The sequence below is a fragment of the Chinchilla lanigera genome, unplaced genomic scaffold (genome assembly GCF_000276665.1).
Source record: "Chinchilla lanigera isolate Chin_1 unplaced genomic scaffold, ChiLan1.0 scaffold00092, whole genome shotgun sequence".
NCBI classification, from domain to species: Eukaryota; Metazoa; Chordata; class Mammalia; order Rodentia; family Chinchillidae; genus Chinchilla; species Chinchilla lanigera.
Window position 1 is genome coordinate 6,657,659 of NW_004955493.1, and position 16,244 is coordinate 6,673,902.

The window sequence follows — 16,244 nt, forward strand, 5'->3', positions numbered from 1 at the left end:
GTTGGCTCCTTCTCTGGTTTTGGTATCAGAGTAATACTTGCTTCCAGGAATGAATTTGGGAGTACTGCTTCCCTTTCAATTTCACTGAAGTGTTTGAGAAGTAGTCGTCTCTAAATTTCGGTGGAGCCCAGGCTGGCCTTGAACTCTGCCATCTCTCGCTCAGCTTCTCAGATTGCTGACATGCGGGCTCCCGCCCCCAGGTCTGACTCTAACTGCCTATTTCACCTCCCCTGACCTTTGTAGGCACCGAGAATGTGGGGGTGAGCCCGGGGCATCCGGCCCCTGCCCTACGGCCTGACCGTGGTGCAATACAGCAGGAACTGCATCAGGGCAAACTAACCAGCGACAGGGACGGGGGAGACTGAGAAGCAGTTCGTGGCTAACCGGTTAGGATCAGACGTGCCGCATTTGGCCTGCTTGCTATGAGGAGACCCCCGCGGTCTGAGAAGCCCTAGGACCCGCCTACTGTAATCCCTACCAGCGCCCTGAGAACCCTGGGCTAGTCACTTGAACATTTTGAGACTGTTTTTCTTGTCCTCTTTTTTTTTTTTTTTCTTGGCCCTGAGAATTGAACCCAGGGCTTTTGCACTGAGCTATATCTCCAGACTTTCTTTGTTTATTTGTTTGGTTTTTTTTTTTTTGGTCTTTTTTGAGACAGGGTTTCACTATGCAGTTCAGGCTGGCCTTGAGCTTATTTTGTAGCCCAGGCTGGTCTTGAACTCGGGACAATCCACTTGTCTCAGCCTCCTGAGTGCTGGGATTAGAGGTGTGTGCCACCACACACGGCCCTTTTTTGTTTTTTATTTTGAGACAGAGCCTCACTAAATTGCCCAGGCTGGGCTCAAACTTTGCAATCCTCCTGCCTCAGCCTCCCAGCATGGGTTTGATCCCCAGCGCGTGCACATACACACATGCAATTTTGGTGAGAATAAAGAGATAGTGGGTAAAGTTAAACAACATCAAACTTTTTTTTTTTTTGTCTTTTTGAGACAGGGTCTTATTATGAGTTCAGGCTGGCCTTCAGCTCACTTTGTAGCCCAGGATGGTCTCGGACTCACAAAGATCCTCCTGCCTCAGCCTCCCAAGTGCTGGGATTACAGGTGTGTGCCACTGTTCCCGGCAGCTCAAACATTTATTGATGAATGAACTGATAAGAAAATTGTGGGCCAGGGATATAGCTCAGCAGCACAGTGCCGGCCTGGCAAATGCAAGGCCACGAGTTTGATTCCAATACCAAAGAAACCAAAACAAAACAAAATGAAAACTGCAGTATACCGGTACCGTGGAATAATGTTCAACCATAAAAATGAAATAGTGATAGGAGCTATAATATAGATGAAACTCCACAGCAAGCTAAATGAAAAAATCCAGACACAAAATGTCACTACTATACTACAGTTATTCCACTTACATGAATTATCCAGGACAGAGAGATCTATGAGACAGAAGGGAGACTGGTGATTATGATACACTGAGTAAGTTTTACTTTTTCTTTTTCTTTCTAGTTTTTGAGACAGGGTCTGGCTGTGTAGTTCAAGCTATTCTTGAACTCACAGCAATCCTCCTGCCTCAGCCTCCTGAGGGCTGGGATTCTGAGCATGTGCCAGCATGCTCAGCTGAAGCTTCACTTTGGAATGACGGGAATGTTGCAAAAGGAGGTAGAGGCGATAACTGCGCAACACTGTGAATATGCAAAATGCCACTGAGTTGTTCATTTTAAAATAATTTTTTTGTTATTTTACCTCAATATTTTGTTTTGTTTTGGTTTGGTTTTTGAGACTTTTTGCTCTGTGATTCAGGCTGGCCTTGGGATTCATGACAGTCCTCCTGCCTCAGCCTCCTGAGTGCTGGGATTACAGGCGTGTGCCACTACGCCTGGCCTTAAAATTTTAAAAAATTGAGTAATTTCAGTTGAACACAGGAGACACTGGAACAAGTTTGGCTTCCATCCTATGAAAACGATCCCATTCATTTGAGAGGCGAGGGGCCTGAGGTCTGGGAGGGAAGATTCTGGGGGAAGCAGGTCAGGGAAGGAGCATTCCCGGGAAGCCTGGGGCCCACCCTGAAATGCTCCGGAGACTGTGCCCGTTGGTGGGTGTGGCCACAATGTGCTCAGCAGCAGTTACACACAGCATCTTCTTTTTTTTTTTTTTTTTTTTTGGTGTTTTTGAGACAGGGTCTCCCTCTTCTGTTCAGGCTGGCCTTGAGCTCACTTTGTAGCTCAGGCTGGTCTTGAACTCACAATGATCCTCCTGCCTCAGCCTCCCGAGTGCTGGGATTACAGGCGTGCGCCACCATGCCCCGCTCACACCCTGCATCTTCTCACCCGGGGCTTGGCACAGGGAACGGAAGGAAGGGCCGTCTCAGTGAGCTACGTCTCCAGCCCTTTTTAGTTTTGATTTCCAGACAATCTTGCTAGATTGCCTGGCTGGGGCTTGAATTTGCCATCCTCCCGCCCCAGGCTCCCTCGGTGCTGGGACTACAGGTGTGTGCCACCAAACCTGGGTAATGGCCCTCTAAATGCCTATGAATGTAACTGGCAAATGACGGTCCTCACAGAATCACCTCCCTCCAACAAGGGCCTCCACCTTGGGCCAGACGTCATCTGACCCCCTTCAAGATGTGAGGAAGCAGACTGTGATAGTAAGCCTTCACAGGTGCCCCGGCTGGGCTGAGGCCGAGGCAATCTCATTTCTATCACACAGCAACCCCAGTGGAGATGTGATTGTTCTCTTTTACAGAAGCAGCTGAGGCTCACAGAGGGGAAGGCATTTGCCCAAGGGCAGCAGCTTCTAAGGAGCTTGAATTTGAAAGCCAAGGTTGTGCTTTAAATCTTGTCTTTCTGGCCAGCGCCCCGCCCCCAAGCTATGAATTGGCTAGTTTTGAAAAATGGCTCCATTGCTGGGGGTGGTGGCGACGCACGCCTGTAATCCCAGCATTTGGGAGGCTGAGGCAGGACAATTACTGCGAGTTTGAGACCAGCCTGGGCCACGAAGTGAGCTCAAGGCCAGCCTGAACACCATGGCGAGACCCTGTCTCAAAAAGAGGAAAGAATTCTGGCTCTATATTTTCTAATACTGTCCGAGTTTGCTATGACGAGAAAACTGATTTGTAGTCAGAAAAGTTTTCCTTTGATGTGTCACTCGGGTTGCACATTCTGGGCTACTGCACCTGTCACAAGTCAAGATGGCGGGTCCCTTCCAGTCACACCCACATCCCCTCACCCCAGGGTCTGGCCTCAGTGCAGGTGGAGGCTTGCAACTTAGTGCAGGCTGGCCTCAAACTCATCGCAATCCTCCTGCCTCAGCCTCCTGAATGCTGGGATTATAGGTGTGCGCCACCACGCCCAGCTCCAGCCCCTCTTTATTTTTTATTTTGAGATGTGACGTCATTAAGTTGCTAAATTGCCCAGACTAGGCTGGAACTTCTGCCTCGGCTTCGAGTTCTGGGGCTACAGGTGTGCATCCCTGCACCTGGCTTCAACCCTCAGCCTCAGTCTCCTGAGTGCTGGGATTACAGGTGTGGGCCACTGCACCCAGCTCTACACTTTTTTTTTGCACTGCTGCTGATTCCTCATGTATGCTAGGGAAGCGCTCCACCACAGAGCTCCAGCTCCAGCCCTTGTTTGTTTGTTTGAAATGGGGACGTGCTGTGTTGCCCAGGCCATCTTTGAACGCTAAGGCTCAAGTGATCTTCTTGCCTCAGCTCCTGAGCACCTGGACAACAGGTGAGCACCACCTACTCAGAGTTACGTCAAATTCTTAAACAGCTTTTTGCTGTTTATAGATCACACTTTGACAGACTGTGTTAAATCTTAGGGTGTGCCAGGAATGCAGCCATAGTCCTGAAGAAAGTGACACCTGGGGAGGCTGGCAGAGATCTGCGCCATCACGAGCACATAAGGGGCAGAAGAGGAAACACACTGGGCTCTGGCCCCGCCCCTCCCGCACCAGGATCCGCAGGGCTGCTGCCAGCCCCAGGAAGGGCGGTGCGTGAGTCAGATACCGCGTGCAGGTGTCCTCAACGCTCCCCACCCGCCCGTCGGGTAGCTGCATATTTAACTTAAGAAAGAACAGAACTGCTTTCCCAATGGCTGCACCGCTTTACACTCGCTGACCGTGGGGAGGTGACCCGAGGTCTCCACACCCTCACCAACCCTGGAGTGGTCATTTTAACTCAAGACATTCTAGGGGCTGTGGATAGAGCTCAGCAGTGCAGCACCCGCCTGGCAAGCACGAGGTCCTGAGTTCGGTTCCCAGTACCAAAAAAAAAAAGACACTGTAATAGGTGTGTATGAGGATCTTGCTGTGGTTGTAACTCGAACTTCTCTAATTACTAATAATGTGAAACTTCCCATGGTGCTAACTGGCCATTAGTAAGTCTTCAATAAAGCATTTGTTCAGATCTTTGACCTTTTTTTTTCCCTCTTTTTAAGGCAGGGTCTCGCTCTTCTGTTCAGGCTGGCCTTGAGCTCACTTTGTAGCTCAGGCTGGTCTTGAACTCACAATGATCCTCCTGCCTCAGCCTCCCAAGTGCTGGGATTAGAGGCATGTGTCACCGTGCCCAGTGGAGTTTTGAATTTCTGAAGAGTTGTTAAAAAGGAGTATCTGACAGTTCATATGTGGCATACATGGCTTAAAACACACTCCAGCCTGGACAGGACAGGTTTTCACAACAGTGTTCAAAGGTCATCATTAGCTGGGCATGGTGGCGCATGTAGCACTCGGGAGGCTGAGGCAGGAGGATCGCTGTGAGTTCAAGACCAGCCTGAGCTACAAAGTGAGCTCAAGGCCAGCCTGAAGTGCACAGCAAGACCCCGCCTCAAAAAACTAACTAACTAACTAACTAAATACAAAGGTCATCACTGTAGGTTGGAAAACAAGGGGTACCCTATAAGGTCGGGTAATAAAATGGCTCTGCCCCCGCCCAAGGATGCTAAACTGGCCAAGTTTGGCGTAAGGGAGCCCAGCCCTGAGATGCAAAAGCTCTTGGCCTTTCCATCACCCTCCTGCTTGACTCTCCCACCTCCTTAACCACCCCACCTACTGGCGGCCTCTTCACCTGCCAGTCACATCCGAGTTCAGTCCTTAGCCTTTTCCTCCACTCTGCTGCTCACCCCAAAATCCTGAACAGCCCTAAGGACAACTGTTACACGGCCGGGTGATCGGCTATCTGGTGTGTACATCCAGCATGCTTATTTCTGAGTTGTTGGACCTCAGGCAAATCCCTGAGCTTCTTCAGGCTTGTGTCCCTCTCTATGTAACCGGAATGACAACAGGACTACCCTGAGATTAAACAAGATAAAGCCTGTAAAACACCAGTATGTAAGCAGCCAATAACGCTGACTCTGATATTACTCCCTGCTAAGTCTGGAAAACCATTCATACGTAACCCATTTCAAAACCTTCATGTCTGAAGCTGGGGATGCGGCTCAGCGGTACAGTGCTTGCCAGTGTGAGGTCTGAGATGGACCCTAGCACTGCAAACAAGAACACCAAAAAACCCCAAACAATTGTTCTTCCCCTGCTGGGTTAGATTAGTAACCGTAACTAAGAAAATGCTAAATGGAAATGAACACAGCTATCTAGTCAGAGGCGTTTTTAGAAAGTTTTGCATGACGAGATCAGTATAATTTCCAGGCTGCTGCTTCCCCTCCCCTGGGTTTAAACAGGGACGAGGGGCTCGTGCAGCAACACAGCAGTGGGTGTTGGATCTCCACATGATCTCTTACAGAGCTGTCATCTCACCCCCAGCCTGGACCACCTGTCTACATCTCAACTGACACATGAGAAACTATTTTGTTTGAATCGCTGTTTTAGAGTTTGTTACAGCCGCTTAGCCTATAGTTGAATTAACACATGCCCCACACACTTACCTACAACTGTCTCATTTGTCCCAAAGCCACCTCAAATTTATTTTTATTTATTTACTTTTTGAGACAGGGACTTGCTATGCAGTTCAGGCTGGACTTGAGCTTACTTTGTAGCCCAGGCCAGTCTCGAACTTGCATCTATCCTCCTGCCTCAGCCTCCTGAGTGCTGGGATTACAGGCGTGCGCCACCACGCCCAGCTCCACCTCAAATTTAAAACTTGTAAAATAAAACAAAACAAAAAAACCCTATTGGGAGCCCACGCATACGTGCTGCTCTTGCATTCCTGCACACACAGAAGACCCTATCTATTTCCTGCTAACAACCCTTTTACTGTTTATCCTCCAGTGAGGACTTCCAGGGCCCTGCCAAGCTTCCAAGCCGCTTCTGCACCTAACCCACCCCACTCACATGCTCAGTCTCACAGCTGCAACAGTGCTTCTCAAATGTGGAAGCGAGCTACCTCTTCCAAGAGGTCTACAGCGGACCAGTATTTTTACAAAATACAATAAATAAGAATTACACAAATTATTAGGAAAATGATCATAGGTTTAGAAGCCACAGCAACAGCCGTTTCTCAGTACTCAGCCCCTCCCCGCTTACTGGGGACTGAATCCAGAACCTTTACACTGAGTTACATCCCGGGTTCTCTTTATTATTTTTGAGATGGCGTCTTGCTAAATTGCGTAGGCTGGGCTCAAAGTCATGATCCTCCTGCCTCAGCCTCTCAAAGTGCTGGGGTTGCAGGTGTGGCTCTCAATGCTTACTCCTAATTACAAGATCAATTTTGTCACGACAGGTAACAGCAGATGCAGCTGGTCCCCAGAGGACACATCCCCAGTGATCTTGACTAACTCTCCTCCCTGCCTGGGAACGGTGGTTCCTTCCTCACTGAAGGTCCAGCCATCTCTACTGCCTTCATGATGGCTTCCTGGTATTACAACCCTCTATGATATCCTATTCATGACCATTGTAATTTATCAAATTACTACAGTATTCTGTTAAATATCAGAGTAGCAAGCTTTATGAACTCAGCAATATATATAATTCATCCAGCGTCCTCAGCCTTGTGCCTGGATGTGGTAGAAGCTCAGAAATACAGTTAATTATGAATGAGTCCAACGCACCTTCGTGGTACCAGAAGACAATCAGAAACTGTAACAACTCTGAACAGACCTTTATTGACAGTGGGGGTCCTGACAGAAAGGCCGCGGGGTCCGGACCCCGCGGACAGACGTGGGGCGCTCAGTAGGCCGTCTGAGACTGCTGCTGGCGGTAGCCACCACGGCGCATGTAACCCTCGTTTTTGCGGTAGCCATCCTTCTGGTCTGTGGGAAGGAAGGGGAGGGTGTGAAGGCCAGGGGAGAGGCAGAGGGGTCAGGACCCTGGACAGCGAGAATAAACCCACTCACCTCGGAAGTAGCCGCCATAGGTGCCCTGCTTGTGGTCAAACACCCGCTCGTTATTCTCCACCAGGCTGCCCAGCTTCTCGGCCAGCTGCAGAGCCAGGTTCTGCTGGGCGGTGGGCTCCGTGCGGTGCATCACCACGGTCTGCGTGGGCTGGTCTAGGGAGGCCTGCCGGGGCCGAGGCAGAGGGGGGACGTGGCGAGCGGGCCCTGCAATCCTGTCGCCCGACTCCCCCTCCCTTTCACCACCCCCTTACCATCAGCTCCTCGTTAATGATCATCTTGCTGATGATGGAGTGCACCGTGGGCAAATCCAGCTCGAACATGTCTGACAGCGTCTCCATGCTGGGGAGGAAGGCGGCAGGAGCCAGTGAGGACCCCTGACCACAAACAGGGCCCTCTGCTTCCCCGGGGCCCGCCTGACCTGATGGAGTCGTAGACGCTGCTGTAGGTGAAGAGGTAGGTCCTCAGGGACTCTTCCTGGATCTTCCTGTGGGACAGGGAAGGGGGCGCCTCAGGAGAGGAGGCCAACCAGCCCCTCCGCCCCCACCGACTGCGGCCCCGCTCTGCTCACCTAACCAGCATGGTGCGGACTTTGTCGGCCTCGGGGAAAAGATCCCACACCTTCCCGTTCATCTTCTCATTAATGATGAAGCTGTGGCAGGTCTTCCAATCGCCCATCTTCATGGCCTTGGAGGCCGCAACCACATGTTCCCTCATGGACTCGGGGGGACCTGAGAGGGTTGGGAATGAGACAGGGCCCAGAGCACCGTGAGGCTGAGGATGTGGCTCGGTGGCACAGCGCCCCAGAAGCACTGTTTAAGGACACAGGTCAGAAGGGTGAACACCTAGGCTTGACTCTCCCAGCTCCCACTAAATACCCAAGGGATTATACTAATCACTTAGTATCTGAATACGTTTACTTAGGCCTGGACTGAACCGGCCCATAGGTGTGCTTCCGGAATCCTGCCATAGTTGTGTGCCTAACCTCATGTGCACGTTCCTGAGAAAAGAATTCATAGCCTTCACCAGATACTCACAGGTTCTTTGGCCTAAAATAACAAGTCTACCATCTTGACTACAACGGTATTTATCAAACTTCACTCCATTGTCTTTATGACTTCTTTTTTTTTGTCTTTTTAAGACAGGGTCTCGCTATGCAGTTCAGGCTGGCCTTGAACTCGCAAAGATCCTCCTGCCTCAGCCTCCCCAGTGCTGGGATTACAGGCATGTGCCACCATGCCTGGCTATGACTTCTAATAGATCCACATACTTAGTATTATTCTTGAGAGTAATTCATTTATTATCCTTTGAAAAAAAATTTTTAAAGCCTCAATCTAAACTACCTATGTAAAATCATAGGTTGGACATGCTGATCACGGATCTGGGCCCCCAAGTCCCATCCTGACAGACAACCGAGGAACACGGCCAGCAAGAGTGCCTGGGATTCAGGAGCGACTGTAAAAGCTGTGAGACTGCGAATGCGCGGCGTCCTTGAACACGGCAGACACCAGCACAGGCTTCGCAAGCTCAAATGTGTATGCGTCAGACTCAAACAGAAACGCAGGAAGAGGACTAAATGTAAGAGGGAACGTGTGACCCTCTCTGATTAGCTTCCATTTAACACTTCCTTCCTGCCAGCTGCTTCTTTAGCTCTCGCCAAAGCCAGCTCTTTGTGAGAAGGCAGACCAGGCCTGGCAGAGCTACCAAAAACGCTAAGACGGTAAAAATTCCGATCTTCACTAGGTGTTTCCCTCTAAATCATCCCTACGTAAGCTCCACAAAATCCGCCTATGGGGCACCTGCACCTGAGCACGACCACACACACAAGCGTAAAAGGCAAATGTGTGAGGGCACAGACCAGACAGCAAGCCTGGCTCACTCAGGGCCTGCCACACACCAACTGCGCAGGAAGGGTGCCGTGGCACACGCCTATAATCCTGCCTCCTGGTTATCTGTGAGGCAGAGGCAGGAAATTCCAAAGTCAAGTCCTGCGTGGATAACTTAGCAAAGGCCTGTCTCAAAATAAAAAGGGTCAGGACTGTAGCTCAGCGGTCAAAGAGCAAGGAAGCGCGCTGCACTCACCCCACACTTACCTAGCAAGGGCTGGCGCTCACCCACCCGCAGCTGGTGATGGAACTGCTTGCTGATCATGCGTCGGCGGGCATCGCTCTCGTGGGCGGCCATGTAGGGGATCTCCAAGAGCATGGCAGACACCAGGTACACGCACTCCAGCAGCTCCAGGTTGATGTGTAGGTGGAAGGGCACCTGCCGGCGCCGCTCCACCTTCTCCTGCTCCTGGTTGCGCTCCTGCAGGCTGCGCAGCAGCAGACCTTGGCCCAGAAGCTCCTTGGCCCGGCCACTTGACTGGATGTCCAACAGGGCATTGTGTGCATCCTTGGTCAGGCCTTGGCGGAAGGCACAGATGCCCAGCTGCACCATGGTGCGGTTGTACAGAATCTGTGGACAAAGGGTAATGCGTTCAGAGGTGACAGCCACAGGAGAACTGATTCTTTATTCAGATGTACTTAAAGCACCTATTATGTGCTGAGTACTAGGCCATGGCTTGGGGACAGAAAACAAGGTAGACACGCCCTGACTGGAACTTCTTTTCTAGATGTGAATGTCAACACTATGAGGAAGGTGATTCGTGCTAAGGAGAAAAATGAAAACGGGAGGGAATTAGTATAGGAGTTGGTACAGTAGTGGTGGCTTGCAATCTGATCTAATTAGGCCATCTTTTGTAAAGAATATATAAGTAAAGACCTAAAAAAGAGAAAGCGATACAGATACTACCATCAAAATTTTAAAACTATGCAGAGAAAAATTAAATCAAGACACAATGTGTGGGTTTGAAAGGTTTAATATTAAGATGTTAATTCTCTCAAACTTTACTTATAAATCTAATTTGATCCTAAGGCATTTTTGTTAACAATGACAAGTTAATTCTAAAATTTATGTGGAACTGGGCATGGTAATGCACCCCTGTAATCTCAGCACTTAGGAGGCTGAGGCAGGAGGATTACTATGGGTTCAAGACCAGTGTAGGCTACATAGTGAGTTCAAGGCCAGTCTGAACAACACAGTAAGACACTGTCTCAAAAAAAAAAAAAAACCCCCAAAATTAACCAATAAATTTAGGTGGAAATTCAAAGGGTCTAGATATCTATCCAAAGCAATCTTGAGAAAGAACAGAGCCGGAAGACCCATACTGCCTGAATTTAAGACTTACTGCGGCCGGGGATATACCTCAGTGGCACAGCACCTGCCTGGCAAGCGCAAGATCCTGAGCTCAATTCCAGGTACCAAAAAACAAAACAAAACAAAACAAAACTTACTACTATACAAAGGCAGAACAATCAAAACAGTGTGGGATTAGCACAAGAACAGACAAAAAGAAAAAAAAGTAGAATACTCCTATTCTTACAGAGTTCTGTGTTTTTTCCATGCAGTGTCTTCTTTCTTTTTGATTTTTTGAAACAGGGTATCGCTATTATAGCCTAGGCTGGTTTTTTTTTTTTTTTTTTTTTTCTTTTTTGAGACAGGGTCTCCCTATGCAGTTCAGGCTGCCTTGAGCTCACTTGGTATCCCAGACTGGTCTTGAACTTGCAACGATCCTCCTGCCTCAACCTTCTGAGTGCTGGAATTATAGGCGTGTGCCACCATGCCCGGCTCCCAGTCTGCTCTGGAACTTGCAGCTTACAGGTGTGCACCACCACAGCCAATGGAACCAAAACAATGTAGGAAAGAAAGTAACTGATACAAATGACACTGATCCCAACCTCACACCACACTCAAAATTAAAGCAGGATGAATTTTAAGTTAAAATGTAAAAGCTAAAATCATACAAACTTACAAGAAAAAAAAGAGAATACTTTCATGATTTGTAAGTAAACAAAGATTTTTTTTGACAGAACCCAGAAAATAGTAACTATATTAGAAGAAACTGAAGCCAGGTGTGGTGGCACATGCCCATTATCTCAACTTCATGGGAGACTGAGCCAGGAGGATCCCAAGTTTGAGGTCAGTTTGGGCAATTCTGCACCACTAGTTTCGAAATTTAAAGGGCTAGCGGGTGAGGTTCAGTGGCAGACCACTTGCCTAGCATGCATGAAATCCTGGGTTTGATCCCCACTACCACAGAAAAGAGAAAAGAAAAAAGATAATTAGATTCCACCAAAAGTTGAGAAAGTGAATAGGCAAACCACATACTGGAAAGAAATATTTGCACAACACGTATCTGACAAAGAACTGGTTATCTAGGATGGATAAAGAACTCCCACAAGTCAACAGAACCCCCAAAATTTCAATTTAAAAAATGGGCAAGAGTTGACTGGTCATTTCATGAAACAAAATATGAGAATAGTAGGGCTGTTTAAAAACTACTATCACCACAGATTCACTAAGTGTTCTACCTATTTCCCAACTGTCTTATACACATAGTAAGAGGATTTATAGCTCAGAGGTAGCTTCAGTACTTCCCCTATGTAAAATTCTCACCATACTGCTACACACCAAACTCGCTGTTAGTTACGTGGTGTCCCACTACATTTGGTCCCCATCCTCCCTCATTTAGTAGCTTTCTCAAGGTTCTCTTTCAGCTTTATAAGCAAGACAATCTCTGAATGTTCTGAAACAGACACACAGTAGGTAAAACCGACGCTGGCTGAACCAGAATCTCTGTCTGTCTCACGCGATCTGAATACTATTACGGGAGCACTAAATGTGCTAATGTGGAAGAGAACAAAAGAATGCTGGCATCTGGGGAAAAATTAAGCCATCTCTTTAGACCTGCACTAGCCAGACAGGTGGCCATTCCAGTCGAGCCGGTCTGTCCAAATGAGGACATGGCCTGGCTGCTCAGCTTACCTGCACCGGCGGGTCTGCGTGCTGAATGTTGTCTTGGAGGTGGCTCATGAGCATGAGATCGCGGGCCTGGTACCAGCGGGAGTGCAGGGCATGATGGTAGATGTGGCAGAGGATGGCGCACGTGCGGATCCGGTCTGTGCGGTCCTTGGCATAGATGTACTTACACAGCCTCTCCATCAGCACAGCCGAGTCCTCACCCTCATTTTCTGCCTGGTCTTGCTCGGACTGGGGAAAAGGAAAGTTGTTGGAGATCGATACTGGCAAGGACAATGGTTGGTTGACTTTTCACTTATCTATTTAATTTAGGAACAATAGTTTTAAAAGGCTCAGGCACAACCAAAACTGCTACTTTATTCAAGCGGATTCTAACCCATTTCCCTTCGTGTGCCCCTCAGGAAGTTCTATGTCCAGGAAACAGATTTGCCTCAAGTCCTAACAACCACGTAGGACAGAGGCACACATCTCTAACCACTCTGACTACTAGGACTCACCTTTGAGGACCCTTCGGGCGGGGTGAGCTGCCGCTGGTGGGCCTTGTAATCGAACTTGTAGTAGGTGTGCAGGACGCGTCTCAGGTAGATGCGGCAGACCTCCTCGGTGGTGCCCTTCTCCTCCAGGTAGCGCTGCACTCGCTCGATGATGGCGCACACCTGCGCCTCATCCTTCAGGTGTTCCACGTACTCTGGCCGCGAGAGCACCCGCCGTGATCTCAGTGGGTCTCTGGCCTTTCCTAAGCCCGTCCCCACTCAACCCAGTCACCTCGGTTTGTTTTCTTCACTCATCTGACAAGCATTCACCGTGCCCTGAAAACACCATCTTCTCCCCAGGATGTACAACCCTGCTGTGCTATGACTTAGGAAACAATGCTACCTACCGGCCTTGGCCCTCAGCAGCCAGTAAAGTCTGGTACTTGCCTCACCGCCTATGGCTCTCCCTAGTCTGTATCCCTAGAACATGCCCAGCTCACTTCCCGCTCCTTCCGTGAGATGTTCTCTTCTGCAGGTTCTTCCCAGCTGACTCTCCTTGGATCTCAGCTACAGATGCTTTCTACCCTCTCTAAAGCGTGCACCGCTCCAGTCACTTTCTATCTCAGGGCCCTACTTTAATGTCTAATTCACACCTCACATTAACTAAAATTATCTCCCCGCCACTCCTTTTTTTGGGTGGAACGTGGGATTGAAACCAGGGACTCAGCCATTCTAGCCAACGGTTCTATCACTGGGCTACACTGCTGGCCCTAAAATTACTTTCTTTCCTTGCAGTGGTTTGTTGGACTGCCTTTCTCCAAAGGGAAGCTCCACGAGCAATGAGCTCTTTGGCTGCCTCATTCGTCGCTACACTCGACTTAGCCAGCACGTTCACCGGTACTGAGTAAACGATGGGATACTTTCCACCCCAGTGCCTCTGACCCAAACTAAAAACCAAGGTAAGAAGAGGCCTTAACCCAAAACGATCTTCAGACCAGCAGTGTAACCCTGGAGCACATCAGACGCAATTCCCAACCCTCCCTAGACTCCAGAATCAGACGCAGCGGGAGTGCGGCCCAGCACCTCGCCCATTCCCCTGTGCAAGCGCTGGGCAAAGGCTTACCTTGGGAGTGAGGGTCGGTGTTCTGCATTATTTTGGTAAATTCTTCATCCATTCGTTCCACCAGAGTTAGGATACAGCCCCGGACACGCAGAGGCTGAAGAGTAAAGCAAAGGAGGAATAAACACAGCGGCCCAGGCTTCTGTCCTAACCCTCCTGGTTCCACTGCGCCTTCCCAAAGCCAACGACGTATGCCTCCCATCATCTTGCCCACTTCTCCCTTCACCTGGTCGAAATTTTGCAGGTTCTCACTCTCTTCCAGAATGTTCTCGCCAACGAAGATGTTGGGATTTGCAAACAAGATGTCCATCAGCTCATTGATGCAGTCCAGGCACTTCTGCCACATCTCTGGCTGCCAAGAGGTCAGACAGCAAAGTCACAAGGGCAGGGGTGGAGTAAGTAGATGCCTGCCGAGAGCCCCTCCGCCAGGAATCCGTAGGGCATTCAACTACCAGGACTGTGCAACACAGCCCGAGTTTTAAGACACCACGCACCCTCCCCCGACCCATCAACTCGTCTCCCATAACCCTCTTCACTGCCCTCACCTTCATGTATGTGGCCAGATTGGGGTTGTAGTCATAGAGAGAGGCAATGATATTGAACTTGATCTTGACGATGACGCCCTCCCCCAGGTTGTTTTCAGCAGCAATCTGGACCAGCAACTGTAGCAGCTCAATCTGGGAGGCACTGGAGGGGAACGAACCGGGTGAGACTTTGGAGACCAATCAGAAAGTCTCACCTTGTCACAGAGCACGCCCTCAGATGCCCTCTTCAAGCAAGGAAGCCCAGTCTTGATTCCCCGACACTCACCACCTGTACACCCGCATCTCCTCTACCTCCCCAACACAAAAGGCAGTAATGCTAACAACCCCGGAGGGCTGCAAAATGCTTTCATACCACCACCCCCTTCGGCCACTTAGTAACTAATGGTGAACATCATGCTCATTTTAGATGGCAAAACTGTTCCGAAAGCCCAAGTGACTAGTTCAAGGTCACACAGAGAAGGAACTGCAGAAAGTGGACAGGCATGTCCCAAGCACACAGCTCCTCCGCCACAGCCACGCCTTCTCCCCAACAGCACTGGCCCCTGCTGCACGCTCTCCCCTCGCACTCACTGTGAGAAAGAGCGCTGACCCTCTAACCTCCCGGCCCGGGCCCCTGAATCTCACCGATCGGTTCCCTTCTTGCCTCGTGCCTGAAGGATCTCGTTCAGTTTCTTGATGACAACCGTGTGGGTGATCTCGGTCCCCTTGGCAAACATTTTTGGCTTTTCCTAGAGTAACACAGAGCCTGTCAGGCACTGCCCGCAGGAGCCGTTCTTGCCTTTCCCCACTCTGACCAGCTGGGCACAGGTGTGCTGTACCGAACTGCTTCCCAGCTCAGCGCCGCCCTGAAGCCCTCACCTTCACGAGGGGCACTCCGCCGCGGACCCTTTCCCACTCCCCGCCTTCGTTGTCCTCCTCCTCTTCATCCAGGCGCTTGGATTTCCTATCATGCTTCTTCTTGGCTTTGTCCTCCCGCTTCTTCTCAGCTGCCTTCTTGTCTTCCTCTGTAGTAGGGGCTCTGCAGGGAGACGGGAGAGGATGAAAGACCAGTCCCCTCCCTGCCTGAGGTTTCCTCCTCCCACAAACTACCTCTATTCTGCTACTAAGGGTCCAACTGTATTCTACGGTGGCCTGGAGAGCAGTGCAACCGTAACCATCACCAACGCCAGATTCCGGAGCATCTGAGTGTGCTGGACTCTGCCACCATATGGACCCGTCCAGATACTCTAAGGAAAAGGCACCAGCTGGCCAGGCCGCTGTACACAGAAAGAACCTGCCATGTAGTAGCTCCTAAGGGAACTGCTAAACCTTCCTGAAAAATCCCGAAACAAACTGTTATTTTCTTTGATACCAGTTTCTCTATCCATTGACCTTTGTACTAGACACCAACTCAAAACAATGTAAAAAAAATTATTGCTGTTCCCAGAATTCCTCCTCCTCTCCTCTTTTAGGACAACTGCTTAATTCTTTTTTTTTTTTGTCTTTTTGAGACAGGGTCTTGCTATGCAGTGCAGGATGGCCTTGAGCTCACTTTGTATCCCAGGCTGGTCTCAAACTCGCAATGATCCTCCTGCCTCAGCATCCCCAGTGCTGGGATTACAGGTGTGCGCCACCACAGCCCGGTGTCTGCTTAATCTAATTCCAAATTTTAGAAGAAAAAAAAATTGTCCAATACAACAAAATGCCCAAGAGAAAGACTGCTGGTAACCTCAAAATGTCTTAGACCACCTGATACTACTTGAAACCTACAGACCTTACCACTTTTAGATGGTTTCAGGCAGTAGCAAGTGGCCTAAGACATTCTCAGATTGCTAGCAGTCTTTCCAGAAAGATTCAGCAACTTCTGTAACTATCATCTTCTGTAACTATCATAAACCACCATTTGAATATTCACAAATATTTAGTTTAAACTACTTAAAAGCATCGAGTATGTTTTAGTAATAGTGTAAAACTTCCCAGTTTCCCCC

At 49.4% G+C, this 16,244-nt stretch overlaps 2 protein-coding genes across 2 annotated transcripts in view; one reads left to right on the forward strand and one right to left on the reverse strand.

Moving 5' to 3' along the window:
• Nucleotides 1–6,936, forward strand: part of LOC106146716 — a 26,138-nt gene extending 19,202 nt beyond the window's left edge. The window contains exons 2-4 of the mRNA XM_013504814.1: nucleotides 3,587–3,727; nucleotides 3,819–3,988; nucleotides 6,670–6,936. Of these exons, the coding sequence (XP_013360268.1) occupies nucleotides 3,587–3,727; nucleotides 3,819–3,988; nucleotides 6,670–6,714 (356 nt within the window). The 3' untranslated portion in view covers nucleotides 6,715–6,936. The remainder of the gene's footprint in view (nucleotides 1–3,586; nucleotides 3,728–3,818; nucleotides 3,989–6,669) is intronic.
• Nucleotides 6,937–7,034: 98 nt separating this feature from the next.
• The window catches only part of LOC102016486 (eukaryotic translation initiation factor 3 subunit C), a 15,250-nt gene continuing 6,040 nt past the window's right edge, over nucleotides 7,035–16,244 (reverse strand). The window contains exons 9-21 of the mRNA XM_005405168.1: nucleotides 15,136–15,295; nucleotides 14,902–15,005; nucleotides 14,278–14,419; nucleotides 13,959–14,084; nucleotides 13,736–13,829; nucleotides 12,637–12,827; nucleotides 12,146–12,370; nucleotides 9,373–9,736; nucleotides 7,851–8,010; nucleotides 7,701–7,766; nucleotides 7,534–7,621; nucleotides 7,283–7,445; nucleotides 7,035–7,198 (exon numbers count right to left, since the gene is read on the reverse strand). Of these exons, the coding sequence (XP_005405225.1) occupies nucleotides 7,116–7,198; nucleotides 7,283–7,445; nucleotides 7,534–7,621; nucleotides 7,701–7,766; nucleotides 7,851–8,010; nucleotides 9,373–9,736; nucleotides 12,146–12,370; nucleotides 12,637–12,827; nucleotides 13,736–13,829; nucleotides 13,959–14,084; nucleotides 14,278–14,419; nucleotides 14,902–15,005; nucleotides 15,136–15,295 (1,966 nt within the window). The 3' untranslated portion in view covers nucleotides 7,035–7,115. The remainder of the gene's footprint in view (nucleotides 7,199–7,282; nucleotides 7,446–7,533; nucleotides 7,622–7,700; nucleotides 7,767–7,850; nucleotides 8,011–9,372; nucleotides 9,737–12,145; nucleotides 12,371–12,636; nucleotides 12,828–13,735; nucleotides 13,830–13,958; nucleotides 14,085–14,277; nucleotides 14,420–14,901; nucleotides 15,006–15,135; nucleotides 15,296–16,244) is intronic.